This window comes from Oncorhynchus masou, chromosome 32 (assembly GCF_036934945.1).
Source record: "Oncorhynchus masou masou isolate Uvic2021 chromosome 32, UVic_Omas_1.1, whole genome shotgun sequence".
NCBI lineage: Eukaryota > Metazoa > Chordata > Actinopteri > Salmoniformes > Salmonidae > Oncorhynchus > Oncorhynchus masou.
This window is the reverse complement of record NC_088243.1, coordinates 77143846-77161875: the sequence shown is the minus strand read 5'-3', so window position 1 is coordinate 77161875 and position 18030 is coordinate 77143846. Positions and strand designations below refer to the sequence as shown.

Genomic DNA, 18030 nt, shown 5'->3' with positions numbered 1-18030 from the left:
AGCAGTGCGTTAACAAACTCTATAGCCAGGCCAGTATTCAATTGACTGTAGGCCTTCTTCACACTGGGTGAATGTTTGTATTATTACGTTATTACCTGTGTGATTTAGATTTTGTCTGATCCAAATCAAAGATCAGAACATCAGTTTACTTCCGTGTGTGTGATTTTTCATTTACTCATGTACCAGTATGTGAATATTGCTTTTGAATATTTCCAAAATGTGTGTGTATGTGTGTGTTCTTGGGTGCTTTTCAGTAGTTTGACTTTGTTTGTTCTTGACCACATGAAACATCACCCTCCCCCTCAATACTTGATGTATTGTCCACCAGGAGCAACAGGACACAACATTGTCTCAAAGATTATCATTCTAAATTCTGTCAAATTAAAAAAAAACTATGGATTGTTAGATCTTGTCATGTCTAGTCTGTGCTGAGCATGATAAAATAAGATTAATGATAAGATAAGATTCCCTATGTATTTTAGTGCTCATCCATTGTTGCAGTATAAATCAAGCCAAAAAGATCAGTGCCTGTGTCAAACCCAACACAGAGCGCTAGCTAGCCAAACATTAGCCTGGTCACAGGCAAGACCACCATGAGGTCACATGACAAAGCAGCCTCACTCCCCTTCTCAAACCTATATATGGTTACATATTATGTTTCATCTAGCTGGACGTGGCTGCCTTCTCGCCGTCCGCCCCAGCTTCTTCCTCGTCACCTGCCTCCACCTGTATTGATAAAGAGACGGGACACGTTAGTGAGATACAACCAGATGCATTACCCAAAGCATTGCGGGTACTGTAGTACATCATACAACACTGACGTTCTGATCAGGAGGATGTATTGTTACAGAACGTTAAGATATACATGTTTTGTGTAGGACAGGTACAGATGTAGGATCTCTTTTGTTGCTGAGAATTTTCCTGCACGGCAGGAAATGCAACCTTGTGGTGTATTTGAGTTTTAAAAAGGCTTCTAAAGTTTGTCATTTCCACTTTGAAATTTCAGACTTGATTTGCACTAACGAAAAATGTATCAACCCCTACAAAAAATGTCCATTAATTATAATCTACATAATAATTCCCATTTCCTATTGCTGCAGGATTATTCTCCTGCTGTAGCAAACTAGCTCAAATTTAGATCCTAAATCTGTATGATTGGTCAGTCAGATTCAATAGGAGCATTTTTTTCATCTCTGTTTATTCTCCTTCTATCTGCAACAATTAGAGCGTTCCACATCCCTGAGCACACCCCTGACATGTTTCACAGAGCATTATGGGTACTGTAGTTCACTACCTGTCCGAACTGCAGCAGTTTGAACACAGTGGTCTTAACATCCATCAGGGTCTCCTTAACCCCCTTCGCCAGGATGTAGCCCTCGCTGTCAGCTTCGGGGTTCTCCGGGTCCACGCCCTCCAGAGACGTGTGCAGGTACCGCAGGCTCACCAACACTGATATCTGTGGAGATGATGTTACAGGGGTCAAAGTTCAACTCAAAGCCAAGGTTACAAAATGTATATCTAAAGCCACCTTATCACAGGGGTAGAGGTTGATGGTAACAAAATCACCAATGAAAACTACTGTTTGTGCATATGTATACCTGCACGGAGATGACCGACAGAATCCCGGGGCCGATGGTGTTCATGAGGCCCATGTAGTAGTCGACAAGCGCCTGTCTGCAGCCGCGGTTGTACAGGTTCAGCTCCTCACTCTGGTGCTCATAGTTGTAGTGGGCAGTGTTGTCAGTCAGGTGGTTCTGGAGACAGGGCCGAGGGGAGCCGGGGTTACAGCAGCTGAACGGGACTCCATCCATCAGGTAACGACCGTCCACGTTGCTACGCACACGACTGGAGAGGAGATAGGTTAACGGTTTGATTGAGCGTTTTCCTTGTACATTTTTACCTTACATAAATGACACTGGCTTTAATGATGGATGACACATCTATGAGATGGCACTTGGAGACATGGTGTATGGAAATCACATGTGAGTCATCATCACCTCAGATAAGTCAGACAACTATGGTTAGTGGGCTTCACCTCTCCTCTCCACCCCCCCTCTCTCTCTCACTCCTCCTCCCCCCTCTCTCCCCCTTCCAACCCTCTGTCCCCCCTCTCGCACTCCCTTTCCTCCTCCCACATCCCCTCCTCCATCCCCCCCTCTCGCACTCCCCCTCTCCCTCTCCTCCACCCCTTCTGTCCCCCTCCACCCCCCCTACTCCACCTCCCCTTACTCCCTCTCCTCCTCCCCCCTCTTTCCTCACTCCTAATCCTCCCCCTCCATCCCCCTTTCTCTCCCTCCAATCCCACCCCTCCATTCCCCTCTCTCCCCCTTCATCCCCCTCTCCTCCTTCCATCCTCCTCCATCCCCCTCTCTCCAACTCCATTCCCCTCTCTCCCCCTTCCATCCCACTCTCTCCCCCTCCATTCCACCCCCCTCTCTCCCCCTTCTATCCCCCTCTCCCACTCCTCCATCTCTCACTCTTTGACTTCTTTAGAGGTGAAGTCCAGGTATCTGTTGCTGATCCACTGCACCTCGAACCAGTCCCTGTAGTTGGTGTTGCCGCAGCAACGCAGTTCCATTTGCAGCCTGTCGATGGTCTCCTTCTGGAAACAGCGGCCCGGGACGTCCGTGTCCCGGTAGAACCGGATACCGTTCCTCAGGCCCACCTGGGATTGGACAGAGATGATGTCATAAAAAGACCAGGAAGTACTCATGGGAGCCAAGGTTTGTTCTCAATTAATCTTTCCTGGATTCCTCAGTTCTTATGTCCTTGCCTTCTTCTCAAAACGAATTGAAGAGGGTTGGGGGGACCGTGACCTTTTCCTCCAATACGGTTGTGGCGCAGGCGAGGAGATAGGATGCGAGGAATCACAGAAAGACTAACTGAGATAGGACCCGAGTGTGGTCATTATGTTATTCGGCATTTACTGTCTCATCCTTCTTCATCCCATCCCAGAGGCCCTTACCTTGAGTGACTCCTCGAGGTGTCCCTGCAGGGCATAGCTGAGCACCACAGCAGACAGCAACCAGACACACACCATCCAGGCCAGGCCATACCAGGGCAGCAGGAAGGGCTTCCAGGGAGGGAATCGGGCAGAGTCCAGGGAGTCCTGACACACCCGCCCAGCAAACAGGTTGATCCCCATGGTTACCAAGCCCACCAGCATCAAGATGTTAGGCACCACGTGGATCTCTGTGTTGTCCATCACCTGGAGGGTCAAAGGTCAAACCTAGGGTCACCTTACTATACCAGTTATAACAAAGGCAATATACTAGTTACAACGCAGTAATAAACTACATCTAAACAATCTATCTATGTTACATTACAGAGCTAAGCACCAGAAGATATGTTCTGCCATGTACCATTCCATGATGATGTTTCCATTTATGTACGTTCATCTAAGGCAATATGAGTCAGAGTCAGCACCCTACATAACTACTTCTAGTGCTCCACTATATCCACTTCAGTACTATGACACTGTAGGTAAAGTGCAATCAACTACATCATTTGTCTGTTTTTTCTGTTGTATTGGTGTTATTGAGTTCAGGAATGTTGTTGTTCTTTTTCAGTAACATTCATGTAACATGTAACAACTTGTCACCAGCAGAGGCACCGAAAAACAATGTTTCCTTTTTGAAAAGCCCCAGATTGAAGCCACCCGTAGTCAATGGTTCATTGGAGATACACTGTACCGGTGCACCCTACATATCTGAGTGATAGGTTACTGCTTCCAAAATGTCACAAGTGTGAAGCTTTGACCAACCCCTCTCCCTCCCTCCCTCCCTCCCCCTCCCTTCATACATACAATCCATACACAGCATGAGTCATGAACACAGCCACATACATACACACAACTACACACCAATATGCCCCCCCCCCCACACACACAGCCACCCACCAATACGCCCCCCTTCCCCCCACACACAGCCACACAACAATACGCCCACCTCCCCCACACACACCAATACACCCCCCTTCCCCACACACACAACCACAGCCACACACCAATACGCCCCCCTTCCCCCCACATACACACAGCCACACACCAATACACCCCCCTTCCCCACACACACAACCACAGCCACACACCAATATGCCCCCCTTCCCCACACATACACACAGCCACACACCAATACACCCCCCTTCCCCACACATACACACAGCCACACACCAATACGCCCACCTCCCCCCACACACACCAATACACCCCCCTTCCCCACACATACACACAAAGCTCGTCCGAATTCAAGCCAACTGCATAATGACCGCGAAGTGTGAATGAAGCTTTGATCGGTGAAGGTGTGTGAGACAGACGCCACACTAAGAGATAACACAGTGGAACCAGCCAGGATAGACCACAGAAACAGTAGTGACACAGACAGTTGTGTGTGTGGTGTGTGTGCCGAGTGCCAGAAACGTGTGTGTGTGTGTGTTGTGTGAGCATGACACGTGTGTGCCGTGTGAAATATAACAGTTGTGTGTGTAATTTGCCACATGTGAACAGGTGTGTGTGTGTTATAGTTTGTGTGTGTGTGTTATAGTTCCAGCCAGTACCTCTGCCCTGCGGAGCAGCTCGGTCTTGAGGTACACTCCCAGGGAGAAGGTGAAGGCCCCAGCCAGCACGGCCAGCCAGGACAGCAGCCACAGACCCTGGGCCAGACGCACACGCCTCTGCAGGGGGAACTGCAGCTTCAGCAGCACCATGGCTGGTGCTCACAACAACCAACACAGCACACAGAGAGAGAGAGAAAGTGCGAGAGAGAGAGCGAGAGGATAGAGAAAAGGACAGAAGGAGGAGATGTTGAGATAATCAAGTAGAGAGAGATAGCAGTGAAGGATGAGGAAAGAATATTGGTAGGTTCAAAGAAGGAAAGTTCTGGGCAAAAAAATAAGGTGGACTACTGCAATTCATAGGAGTAGGTTATGCAAAGGTTGTTGTATTAGACGGACAGGTACGGCTTGGCCTTTCCAGGGTGCGTTGGTGAGTTATTATCAGGTTGATCTCCTGTAAGTTGTTCCTGTGGGCTGAGATAAGAAGGGAGACCTGTCTGATGTTGAAGGACAGGTTCAGGTTGGGACGATAATCCAAAACTTTCACGTAGAAAGGAAAATATTAGGAATCTCCGTAGTAATCCAATTGAAGTTGTGAGACAAAAACTGAAGGCCAAGAAAATAATGAATCTAATAGATATTTGATAATCCACGTCCTTTTTTGACAGCAAAACTATAATCCTTCAAATCATCAGGTTATGGTTGCACCACGACAGTGACTCTTCGATTCACACAATAACTGACGATGACAACCCAGTTTGTTTTGGATGGAACCCCTCTGGTGTGGTCTGTGAGTGGTTAAGGTGCATCCTTAAATTCCTGCTGTGGCCATGGTGGAGGACACGAACTGGCCAATGTCGATTGTACAGTATGGATATGGTAATCCCCCATCATAGTCCTTGGGATCCTATTAGGAGAGGAGCACCAATAGGAAAGCAGGCCAGTGTCTGATCAGCAAACCTGTTCTGGGCCTACAGGTTGGATTTGACGGGTAGACTCACAGGGAGTTGAGACAGAGGATTGGGAGGGGGGCAGGGCTATATTTTATACAGGTAGATAGAGAAAGATGGATAAACGCTTACAGGCCGAGGGACTGGGGGAGAGCGATATACATACATTGAACAAAATTATAAACACAACATGTAAAGTGTTTCATGAGCTGAAGAAAAAAAATCTCTGAAATGTTCCATATGCACAAAAGGCTTATTTCTCTCAAATGTTGTGCTGAGGAGTATTTCTGTCTATAATAAAGCCCTTTTCTAGCAAAAAACTAATTCTGATTGGCTGGGCCTGGGCCTGGCTCCCCAGTGGGTGTGGCTGCACCTCTGCCCAGTCATGTGAATGCCATAGATTAGGGCCTAATTAATTTCTTTAAATTGACTAATTTCCTTATATGACCTGTAATTTAGTAAACTCTTTGAAATTGTTGCATGTTGCGTTTATATTTTTGTTCAGCGTAGGTTAGAATAGGAGAGAGAGTGATGGCTTAACACCGGAAATGGGTAATGTTCAGTAAAGACAAATCAAGAAACCTTGTCAGACATCTTTAGAATCAGTCCTTTTATTGATCTACAACATGAAATGTATTTGGGGAGGATGACAGCAACTTTATTCAGTTTTAGCTAAGAGAGTTTATTAGGATGTACAGCATAGCATTCATAAGTAGGGCCCTGTGTTTTGGACAATCATGTCACATGACCTGGATTTGAACCTTTATTTAAAGCATTTTCATCAAACTGTCCACTTTTCTTTTTATGTCAGATGGTCCAGCAGCATCCTCAGACAATTACTTTCATTGTTGGTGTAATTAATATCTCTGGATAAGGCTTAAAATAAAGGTTCAAATCTAGGTCATGTGACATGATAGCCCAAAACCCAGTGGGTAGCAGCTGGATTGATGTTTTTCAGATATGAAGGTTGCTTCATAGGCTTACTGGAGCTTTACAAAATAGCAGTCATTGTCTAGACACGAACCAAAAACTATTTCAATTCTGCATCACTTCATAAGGGAAAGAAGGAACTGTACCACATTGTAAACTTTAATCAATTATTATATTCTGTGAGTATGCAAATGAGTTGTTTAGTCTAATACTTTCTTTACCACTGCACAACAAGACATTTGGGAAGGAAGAATGTAATACTTACAATGCTATCACTCAAATGTATAGTGACATTTAGTGAGTCAAATAAATGCAGAACTACAGGCCTGAAACCATCACAAAGAAACCGTCACAATTTGAACAATCCTAGCCTATGCAAGATTAGATTACAATTACAGAAATTCACAGGTTCCTTTCACTCCTCCCCCCTCTCGTCAGTTCCTCCTCCTCCTCCCCGTTGGCCTTGTGCCCCCTCCCCCCACCTCCACTCCCATCCTCTGGGTGAGTCAGCTGGTGCAGGAAGTCATCTAAAACCCTCTGGGCCGTCAGATAGGACACATCAACAACAGCACCCTGCGTACTCTCAGCTGCTCTGCCCGCCTCTGCCACACACCCCTTGACAGCAGGCGCACGGTAACCCTCCCCCCCTGTACCCAACTCCACCAGAGGGTAGGGGTTGGGAGGGGTGGCAGTGTGAGGTTGGTAGTTGGAAGGCCGGGGCTGTCTTGCTGCTTGGCCTGCAGCTAGCTTCTTATATATAGCCATACTGATGTCAGCGATTGAGAAAGGGGGACTCATCGAGCCAGATTCCTCATTTCCTGTCTGACCTATCACCCCAAACCCCTCTTCCTGCTTCCAGGGCATAAAAGCAGTGACCTTTTGTGGACCCGCCTCAAACTCCCTCAGTCCTATGCTTGACCAATCAGACGGCTTCTGCTCCAGTTTTGGAGCCGGTGATTCGATGTCTCCCGTAGATTGGCCGGTTTTCAAGGCGTTCTTCAGGAACTGCTTGACAGCGTCTCCAGAGTCAAAGTGCTTCTCTAGGAGCTCCTTGATCAGACAGGGAACCTGGAGGGCAGCACAGACATCCTCTCAGTTCATACAATTTACAACAGACACAGAGAAACCAGTAGAGGAGTTACAAGAAATTATCATGTAGGTAGCAATGAGCTGAACACGAGTTGAGGAGATTATGGATACAGTTTTTTAATGTAAGGCCACTATCAACTTTACAAGGAAAGTGTGGTTTTTGCACAGTAGATGGTGCTGTGCTCACATTGATGTTCTCCAGAGAGGCAATGGTGGCATTGGCCTGCTCCAGCTCTGTGCTGAGATGGGCGATACGCTGCACCATATACTTCCTCTCAGAGCTCAGGCTCTCAGTCTGCAGGGATAGAACAGAGTACATGTTCATTACAGATGGTATAACAGCAGTACTAATTGTGCTCTAAGTCTTCAACAACTGTAAAGAGGACATCAGTCAACACAACACTGTTTGTTGTAGAGGTGACAGAGCGGGAGAAGGATATTCAGAACAGTGTATGTTTCTATGTCTCTCTCTCTCATGGACTTGGGAGAGGCAAAGGTCAAGAGCCATGCGCCCTCCGAAACACAACCCAGCCAAGCCAGAATGCCCACTTAACCCAGAAGCCAACCACACCAATGTGTCATAGAAAACATGTCAGCGCACACTGCCCCCAGCCAGCCACAGGACTTGCTAGTGCGTGATGGGACAAGGATATCCGGCCAAACCCTCCCCTTGTGCGGGTCTCCCGGTTGCGGTTGGCCGCTACAGAGCCTGGACTCAAACCCAGAATCTCTAGTCGCACAGCTAGCACTGCGATGCAGTGTCTTGCACCACTCGGGAGGCCACTCTCTCGCTCTCTTTTGACTCTCCATCTTTCATGTTTGACCTGATTCTTACCGCTGAGTGCAGTTTCTCCCCCAGAAGGCTGTTGGTGTGCTGGGTACCTGTGTGTGTGTCCTGGAGCCTGCAGCAGAGAGAGACAGCATCATAAGCAGGGGTCTGGCTATGAATTCTGGGCCTATTTTGTATGCCCGTCCTCCTATAGCTCCTCCAATGCCAGCCTCCACTGCCGTCATCATATTATCATGAGCCCTGACCTCTTGAACTTCTCCTTCATGTGGCTAAGCTCCTCCCTGGCCCTGGCTAGCTCCACCTCCAGGCTCTCGATGCAGACCACTGTTTGCATCAGGTTCTGGTGCAGCTCAGCATTCTCCTCCTGCAGTGTCCTATTTACACACAGGAGGATCATGGGAGATGCAGTCACATTTCCTGAGGAAGCCATTTTAGCACATTAGATGCAGCTCATGTCAGCTTCTAGAGATTTCACATAGCCGAGGCAATCCAGACTGAACGCTGTGCGTTGTACCATTGTTACACACATTTTTCATACAGTTTATCTGAACATGTTCTTCATCCATCTTTACTGATGGAGGTGATGAGAGAGCTCTGGAAGCCATTAGTGCAATCCATATCCAGTGACATTTCACAATCAAAAGCATGCTCTTTAGAGTGCATCGATAAACAAAGAGGAGAGGAGGAGAAGAAGGAAAAAAATCACACTCACTGTAGTTCGCCTATGTCATCCGTCAAGGCCTGTGGAGAGAGACAGCAAAAGAGAAGATTAAAGATAACTCTCATTGATTTTCTAATTTAATAACTTTTAATACAGTTCTATTAGTTGTATTAGTAATGTTATTATCAACTTGTTTTTCTTTGACTATTATTTGACTCATTACTATACACGTCATTCACTTTTGATATTGTTACTATAAGCTTTGACAATGTACAGTGCAGTTTCTTCACTTGCTAATAAAGTTTCATAAACTGAATTGAATGTTTTTTGGACCGAGATGAAAATGACAGAGAGAATAATAGGGACATAACAGGGCGAAAGGGATTGTTTATTGAACTTGAGTTCATACGCTCCAAGAAAAGCTATGGATTGTGTGTCAGATATGGATCAGTGATGTTAATAGAGCCAGAGCCACAGCAAGGTTACTCTGGCCCTCTCTGTGCTAGTTGGCCCTCCCTGTGCTAGCTGGTCCTCTCTGTGCCAACTGGCTCTCTCTGTGCCAACTGGCCCTCTCTGTGCTAAATGAAACTCTCTGTGCTAGCTGTCCCTCTCTGTGCTAGCTGGCCCTTTCGCATTGGGTAGCGTGTTATTCCAAATGCAACACAACGCCTATAAAGGTTACTTTATGTGGACAAGCGTCACAGACAGAGGATGATACTTGAGTTCTCCTTATATAACTGCTACTTTGTGGTTTAGGACACTAACTGACACTCCCTGTGTGGTTTGAATCACTTTGAGAACATTTTTTATTTAACTAGGCAAGTCAGTTAAGAACAAATTCTTATTTTCAGTGGGTTAACTGCCTGTTCAGGGGCAGAACGACAGATTTGTACTTTGTCAGGTCGGGGATTAGAACTTGCAATCCTTCTGGTTACTAGCTCAGCGCTCTAACCACTAGGCTACCCTGCCACCCCATTAAAGAATTAAAGAACAATGGGACAAATCCTACTTGGGTATCACAACGACATCAATGCATGATTTACCTAACTCTACAGTTAGGACCTACTATCTATAGTATGATTTACCTAACTCCACAGTTAGGACCTACTATCTATAGTATGATTTACCTCACGCCACAGTTAGGACCTACTATCTATAGTATGATTTACCTAACTCCACAGTTAGGACCTACTATCTATAGTATGTATTTAGACTCTCTGACTCCATCGGCATACAGATGTAGGATCTTAATTTGATCACTCTTTTGTTGCTGAGAATTTTCCTGCAGAGCAGGAAATACAAACGTATGGTGTATTTAAGTTTTTAAAAGGCTTCTGAAGTTAGACATTTTCACTTTGAAATTTCAGACTTGATTTGCCCTAACGAGAAATGTATCAACCCCTACAGAAATGTCCATTAATTGTAATCTACATAAGACATTTCCATTTACTGCAGCATTATTTTCCTCCTGTAGCAAACTTGCACAAATTAAGATCCTACATCTGTAGTTGACATCCGTTATTTTTCACCCTATATGAAGTAGGACACCAGCGGTAGGGTGACTGGCTGTGGCGGTCGTTCTGCTCGGAGTTGGGGCTGGCCGTGTCTTGTTCTCTGTTCCGGGACGAGTCCGACTTGCTGGAGGGAGACTCCGACTCTGGCCCTTGTACTGGTGGAGGGGAATGTGTGTGGATCAGGGCGTGATGGGGTAGCTGGGGCTGCTGGGTGTATGGAGATGAAGGTGGGCTATGGCTGGGCCTGTGGCTCTGATCAAGGTGTTTGTAGCTCCGGTGTTTGTGATGGCTGGGCTCAGGGCTGGAGCTGACAGTGCCATCTGTAAGAAGCGGGCCATACCGGCCATGCCTATTACCGACAGGACCCTGGAAGTCAGGCAGGGAAGCTGGTTCGTCTTCATAGCCAGCTGGTGGGTGGGGCGGGTAGGGTTGGCTGGAGTGGAGGGTTGGGGGGCTGCCTAGACGAGGAGTGTGGTTCTTGCTTTCATACCCAAACTTTGCAGGGAGAGATATTTTCTGTGACCGTGCGTCAGAGGCATTCCTCAGTTTCCTAGGCAGAGCCTGCGGTTTAGTAGCCGGCTCCCTCTCTTCCCCCTGCCCATCTCCCAGCTTTTTCGAGGGAAGCTGGGGCTGACTTTTCGGTTGAGATTTGGAGGAAGTTGGGGCTTTGGCTGGACCCGGTCCTACAGTCTCAACAGGGACCCCCAGAGTATTGAGACGGGCGGGGCTGATGACCTGTTTAGTGATCTCATCCAGGAAGGCAGAGAACTGTATCTTCCCCTTCACCATGCTCTGCCTGGCTGCATCCTTCAGAGCATCCACATCCTGCTTCCCCTTGGGCCCTGCTGTCTTGCCTGCCACCCGGGGGGACAGCACCTCCATGGACTTGGCCTTGCGGATGTCCGGCGGCGCCTCCTTGTTTTTCAGGATGCCTTTACTGGGGAGCTGGATAAAAGACACTGCCCTCTTCGGCCCAGCTAAGACCTCTTCACTGAAGGCCAGGCTCCGGCCCAGGCTGGCTGTCTTGTAGAGGGATCCGTGCTTCAGGTGTGGGGGTGTCCGTACTTTCCCTTTGTCAGTTCCTGTGTTCTGCAGCAGCCCCTCTTCACTGCGGCTGTGGCCTCGGTTTAGCTCGGAGTAGCTAGGCTCTCGTCCTCCCCTCCCCTGGGCCCGAGGATGGGTCCCAGGACTGCCTCCTCTGTGAATTCGCCCCTGTTTGACAGTGGCATACACCTGCAGCTCGCTGTCATCCTCACGGAACTGTCGTCCTCCCGCAATGTTGGAGCAGGACATGGTATGCTGCGGCCGGCTGACCTGCTTCATGGAGAACTTGTCGTCAATGCCGGCGTCAGAGGACCATTCGGTGGAAGAGTCGGAGGGGGAAGATGAGAGGGAGGAGGAAGATGCTCTGGAGAGGGTGACGGTGGTGTGGTGATCCGACATCTCGTCATCGTGATGAAGGTGCTGAGGATGGTGATGGTGGCGTCTAAGAGGTTGCTCCTGGTCATCTTGGAGATGGTTACCATGGGTATGGTGGTGACCGTGGCTTTCACTGCTGCGTCTATCATTGTCCCGTAACCTGCTGTAGCTGATATTGAGAGATTAAGTAGTAATGATGTATTCATTCGATAACCACACTCAATTATAGTCTTCATCAAATGTGCATTCCTCATAACTGTTTAAAAAGGAAACTTTAATAAAAGAGAAACTCAATAGTGATCCTACCTGTGTGTCTCCCTTTCTTGATCCCGGTGCTGGTGGTAATGATCGGGGTTGTGATGGCAGTGCTTCCCTGGTTTCAGCCCACCTGGAGAAGGACTATGAACAGGAGTGAAAAACTTCTCCATCATTTGTCTCTTCCCTGCAGGGAGGTCGTCAATGCCCTCCTGATGTCTCCCCTGTCTGGGGCTGCGGTCCCTGTCCCTGTGCCCGTCTGATGGTAACCTCTTGGGTCTAACTGCTCCCTGTCTGTCAGCCTCAGAGATCATAGCTCCAGAAGATGAACAACCATCACTCTGTCAGCTGGTTACCGGTATTACTTATGTTCTGTATGAATGAGCAATTAATACGAAATCCTTCAAGATATGTGCACCACAAATGCCTACATTTCCAAAATGGGTCTAATTGAAAAGAAAATCTGAAATGTTTCCAAATATCTAACCCAACGCTGTTTCTGCTGAAAGGGGAAAGTAATTATCTCAATGAAGTATCCAGCTGTTAAACTGTCCAGAATAACTTAACAGCCTCTCATCTTGGTGCTGTCCATCTGTCTCCCTCACCCTCCAACTCTAGAATAGCTGCGTGACTGTGGAAGAAATATGCCACATCCCTGACCCAACATCAATCAAACTGCATCGAATCCTGATGTAGTGGTGTTTCATCGAACCAATTGAAAGCGCGAGACAGACAATTGTCCTTGTGAATGCAGAACCGGATCGAACCGACACAGCTGGAACAAGAACATTAGTGCAGTTCATTTAGCCTATTGCTCTGGATTATTGATATAAATTTGGGGTTACCCTTGGCCTCTAGCGGCGCACTTACAGGCCTATTATCATTGATGATTATGGATTATATGTAGGCCTTGTCCCCCAGTTTCACTACAGTCAGTCTGAGAGTAAGGTAGGGCTTGTCAAACATGAAACATATGCAGCCTAGGGGCCATTTTGTAGCCTGCCATCTGGTTGAATGTGGGCCCAGACTTGTACTCCCAACTCCAGCTGCCTAATAGAAGTGAATTCACATGTAATTCTGTTGAGGCCGACACTATACCGTGACAATAGGCTACTGTAAATAGAGGCATGTAAATCAACTTTTTGTTTGCCAATGTTTGGCCCTACAGACCAATATATTTACAAAATGGCCCCCCAAATTACTTTGACACCCTTGATGTCAGACCTATCAATTTAAAACTCACGCATCATCAATGACCATTCAATGCAAATTTGCGGTAACAATTATTTGTTTGTATGACTCACACCCATGCCTAACAGGGACTAGTCATTATCTATATGCAAATAAGGTGGAAACTGAAACAGCTTATTTACCACATTTGCTAACTAAACAAAGCCTAAACAAAAGCTTTAAAAAGTCAAAAATATATCCTGTTTAAACCCCCACCAGACAAGACATGGTTACATTGAATCTTTTCAGTTTATGATGAGATGCTTAAACTACCAACATCCAGAGGACAGAACTACACTCCCTACTCTCCCGATCAATAGATTAGTTGCCTAAGAGAGCAGGCTGCCCAGTCCTCTAAAAATGAAAACACAATGACTGATAGTGTTTTTCGCCTGGAGCGACTGATAGATTGTGTCATTAAAAATGTACATGTTCAGACACAACCCAGTCTGTTGTATTGTGTGTGTGTGTGTGTGTGTGTGTGTGTGTGTGTGTGTGTGTGTGTGTGTGTGTGTGTGTGTGTGTGTGTGTGTGTGTGTGTGTGTGTGTGTGTGTGTGTGTGTGTGTGTGTGTGCTTTTTGTATTTGGGTGTACTAGATTGTGTGATGTATGTCTTGTTCAACATGTGCTGTAATAGGCTAGGCCGTTGTTCTTTTCTATGTAGGCTCCACTCTTAGAAAAAAAGGTTCCCAAAAAGATTCTTTGGCTGTCCCCTTAGGAGAAGAGAAGCCTTTTTGGTTCCATGTACAGTGCCTTCAGAAAGTATTCATACCCCTTGACTTACTCCACATATTGTTGTGTTACAGACTGAATTCAAAATGGATGAAATTGATTTTTCAATACCCCAAAATGATAAAGTGAACACTTGTTTTTAGAAATGTTTGCAAATGTATTGAAAATTAAATACAGAAATACAGTTACATAATTATTTACACCCCTGAGTTAATACATGTTAGAATCACCTTTGGCAGTGATCACAACTGTGAGTCTTTCTGGGTAAATCTCCAAGAGTTTTGCACATCTGGATTGTACAATATTTGCACAATACAATTTTTTTTTAAATTGTCAAGTTGGTTGTTGATCAGTGCTAGACAGCCATTTAAGCTGATTTAAGTCAAAACCGTAACTAGGCCACTCAGGAACATTCAATGTTGTCTTGGTAAGCAACTCCAGTGTATATTTGCCCTTGTGTTTTATGTTATTGTCCTGCTGAAAGGTGAATTTGTCTCCCAGTGTATGTTGGTAAGCAGACTAACCCGATTCTCCTCTAGGATTTTGCCTGTGTTGAGTTCTATTCTGTTTCTAATTATCTCCCAAAAAACTCCCTAGTCCTTGCCGATGACAAGCATACCCATAACATGATGCAGCCACCACAATGCTTAAAAATATGAAGAGTGGTACTCAGTGATGTATTGTGTTGGTTTTGCTCCAAACATAATGTGTTGTATTCCGGACAGAAAGTTAATTTCTTGCCTCATTTTTTACAGTTTTACTTTAGTGCCTTATTGCAAACAGGATGCATGTTTTGGAATATTTTATTCTGTACAGGCTTCCTTCTTTTCACTCTGTCATTTAGGTTAGTATTGTGGAGTAACACAATGTTGTTGATCCATCCTCAATTTTCTCCTATCACAGCCATTAAACTCTGTAACTGGCCTCATGGTGAAATCCCTGAGCGGTTCCCTACCTCTCTGGCAATTGAGTTAGAAAGGACGCCTGTATCTTTGTAGTGACTGGGTGTATTGATACACCATCCAAAGTGTACTTACACTGAACACAAATATATAAAATATGCACAAAAAGGATATTTCTCTAATTTTGTGCACAACTTTGTTTACATCCCTGTTAGTTAGCATTTCTCATTTGCCAAGATAATCCATCTACCTGAGAGAATGATTACACAGATTAAACAGAATAATCATTACACGGGTGCACCTTGTGCTAGAGACAATTTTTGGCCACTCTAAATTTCAGTTTTGCCACACAACACAATGCCACAGTCTCAGGTTTTGAGGGAGCATGCAATTGGCATGCTAACTGCAGGAATGTCCACCAGAACTGTTGCCAGACCATTTAATGCTCATTTCTCTAGCATAAGCGTTGTTTTAGAGAATTTGGCAGTACATCCAACCGGCCTCACAACCACAGACCACGTGTATGGCGTTGTGTGGGCAGCTTAACTAGGTCTTTCCTTGCAGCACTCGACCACACCACTGGACAATAATCAAGATCAGACAAAACTAGAACCTGCAGGACTTGCTTTTTGAATCTGTTGGGTCAAAAAAGCAGAGCATCTCTTTAGTACAGAGAGACCTATCCCCATCTTTACAACCATTGAATCTATATGTCCTCGACTATGACAGTTTACAATCTAAGGTAACACCAAGTAATTTAGTCTCCTCAACTTGTTCAACAGCCACACCATTCATTATCAGATTCAGCTGAGGTCTAGAACTTAGGGAATGAGTGTTACCAAATACAATGCTCTTATTTTTTTGGAGATGTTCAGGACCAGTTTATAACTGGCCACCCATTCGAAAACAGACTGCAACTCTTTGTTAATGGTTTCAGTGACTTCATTGGCTGTGGTTGCTTTTGTGTATATGGTTGAATCATCAGCATACATGGACACACATGCTTTGTTTAATGCCAGTGGCAGGTCATTGGTAAAAATAGAAAAGAGTAAAGGACATAGAGAGCTGCCCTGTGGTACACCATGCTTTAAATTTGACATAAGAAAACCTTCTGCATTCTATTAGATAGACAGCTCTGAATCAACGATTTGGCAGAGGTTGAAAAGCCATAACACATACAGTACATTTTGTCAACAACAAGTCATGGTCAATAATGTCAAACAGCTGCACTGAAATATAATAGTACAGCTCCCACAATCTACTTATTATCAATTTCTTTCAACCAATCATCAGACATTTGTGTCAATGCAGTAGATGTGGAGTGCCTTTCTCTATAAGCATGCTGAAAATATGTTAATTTGTTTACAGAGAAATAACATTGTATTTGGTCAAACAATTTTTTCCAACAGTTTGCTAAGAGCTGGTAGCAAACGGATCGGTCTGCTGTTAGAACTAGTAACCGCTGCATTACAACTCTTGGGTAGCGGAAATGACTTTGGCTTCCCTCCAGGCCTGAGGACAAAGACTTTTCTCTAGAATCAGATTAAAGATATGACAGATGGGATTGGCTATAGAGTTAGCTACCATCCTTAGTAGCTTTCCATCTTAGTTGTAAATGCCACAAGGTTTGTTATTATTGATTGATAACAATATTTTTCCACCTCTCCCACACAAACTTTACAAAATGTAAACTTGCAATACTTTTCTTTTTTATGCATGAGTACAATGGCTCGCTGTTTGTTGTTGGAATTTCCTGCGTAAGTCTGCCCACTAATTGGCAACATCAAATGATTTTGGGATGACTACGCCATCTGATTTGATGAAAGATGGAGTTGAATTTCATTTCTGCCCATAACTTTAATTTAAAGTATTCCATTTTTTTCTCCATCATTCTTTGTATCATTGATCTTGGCTTCATAACACAGTTTCTTCTTCTTTTTGTTGAGTTTAGTCACATCATTTCTCAATTTGCAGTAGGTCAGCCAGTCAGATGCGCAGCCAAACTTATTGCCACTCCTTTTGCCCCATCTCTTTCAACAATACAGTTTTTCAATTCCTCATCAAACTATGGAGCCTTAACAGTTCTAACAATCAGTTTCTTAACAGGTGCATGTTTATCAACCATTTCATAAATTCATCAAGTGCAGCACCTGGATGCTCCTTATTAATCACATCAGTTCCAACAAATGTTTGTAACATAATCCACAAGAGTCACAGCAAAATATTTTGTATGATCTCTTATACACTATTTTAGGCCCAGTTTTCGGAAATTAGGCTTTTCTGGAAATAGCTACTATATTGAGATCACTGCATCCAGTGGGTACGGATACAGCTTTAGAACAAATTTATATAGTATTAGTAAAAATGTGATCAATAGATGTGGATGATCTTGTTCCTGTAGTGTTTGTAAACACCTTGGTAGGTTGATTAATAATCTGAACCAGTTTACAGGCACTGGTTACAGTGAGATGCTTCCTCTTGAGTGGACAGCATGATGAAAAACAGTCAGTATTCAGATCCCCAATAACCTCACCATGCTCAAATGAATATTCAATGTCTGTTTTTTTTGTTTTTTTACTCATCTACCAATATGTGCCCTTCTTTGCGAGGCATTGGAAAATCTCCCAGATCTTTGTGGTTGAATCTGTGTTTGAAATTCACTGCTTGACTGAGGGACCTTACAAATAATCGTATGTGTGGGGAACAGAGATGAGGTGGTCATTCGAAAATCATGTTAAACACTATTATTATACACAGAGTGAGTCCATGCCACTTATTACGTGACTTGTTAAGCACATTTTTACTCCTGCATTTATTTAGGCTTGCCATAACAAAGGGGTTGAATACTTATTGACTCAAGACATTACAGCTTTTCATTTTTTATTAATTAGTAAAATTGTATAAAAAAACAATTCCATTTTGACGTTGTGGGGTATTGTGTGTAGACCAGTAACACAAAATCTCTATTTAATCCATTTTAAATTCACGCTGTAACACAACAAAATGT

At 44.8% G+C, this 18030-nt stretch overlaps 2 protein-coding genes across 2 annotated transcripts; both read right to left on the bottom strand.

The window, feature by feature from the left end:
- Window positions 1-1199: 1199 nt before the first annotated feature.
- On the bottom strand, window positions 1200-4704 carry LOC135527114 (RDS/peripherin-like protein xRDS35). The gene is made up of 5 exons (XM_064955762.1): window positions 4555-4704; window positions 2966-3208; window positions 2478-2665; window positions 1599-1845; window positions 1200-1456 (listed from the first exon to the last, which is right to left on the bottom strand). Exons 1-5 carry the CDS (start codon window positions 4702-4704, stop codon window positions 1262-1264), a joined length of 1023 nt encoding a protein of 340 aa, XP_064811834.1. The 3' UTR covers window positions 1200-1261.
- Window positions 4705-6100: 1396 nt separating this feature from the next.
- On the bottom strand, window positions 6101-14158 carry si:ch211-276i12.4 (uncharacterized). Its single transcript, XM_064955133.1, has 7 exons — window positions 12211-14158; window positions 10501-12073; window positions 9023-9051; window positions 8556-8684; window positions 8356-8422; window positions 7708-7815; window positions 6101-7499 (listed from the first exon to the last, which is right to left on the bottom strand). Exons 1-7 carry the CDS (start codon window positions 12471-12473, stop codon window positions 6834-6836), a joined length of 2835 nt encoding a protein of 944 aa, XP_064811205.1. The 5' UTR covers window positions 12474-14158; the 3' UTR covers window positions 6101-6833.
- Window positions 14159-18030: the final 3872 nt, after the last annotated feature.

Bases quoted from the DNA above. Each gene is read 5' to 3' on its own strand.
- si:ch211-276i12.4 (XM_064955133.1), bottom strand. From the start codon at position 12,473: ATGATCTCTGAGGCTGACAGACAGGGAGCAGTTAGACCCAAGAGGTTA. The intron at 12,074-12,210 runs GTAGGATCACTA...TCTCAATATCAG, and splicing joins CAAGAAAGGGAGACACACAG to CTACAGCAGGTTACGGGACA. The intron at 8,685-9,022 runs GTGAGTGTGATT...GTGTGTAAATAG, and splicing joins GATGACATAGGCGAACTACA to GACACTGCAGGAGGAGAATG.
- LOC135527114 (XM_064955762.1), bottom strand. From the start codon at position 4,704: ATGGTGCTGCTGAAGCTGCAGTTCCCCCTGCAGAGGCGTGTGCGTCTG. The intron at 3,209-4,554 runs GTACTGGCTGGA...TTGACCCTCCAG, and splicing joins AGCTGCTCCGCAGGGCAGAG to GTGATGGACAACACAGAGAT. The intron at 2,666-2,965 runs GTAAGGGCCTCT...GTCCAATCCCAG, and splicing joins ACCTCGAGGAGTCACTCAAG to GTGGGCCTGAGGAACGGTAT.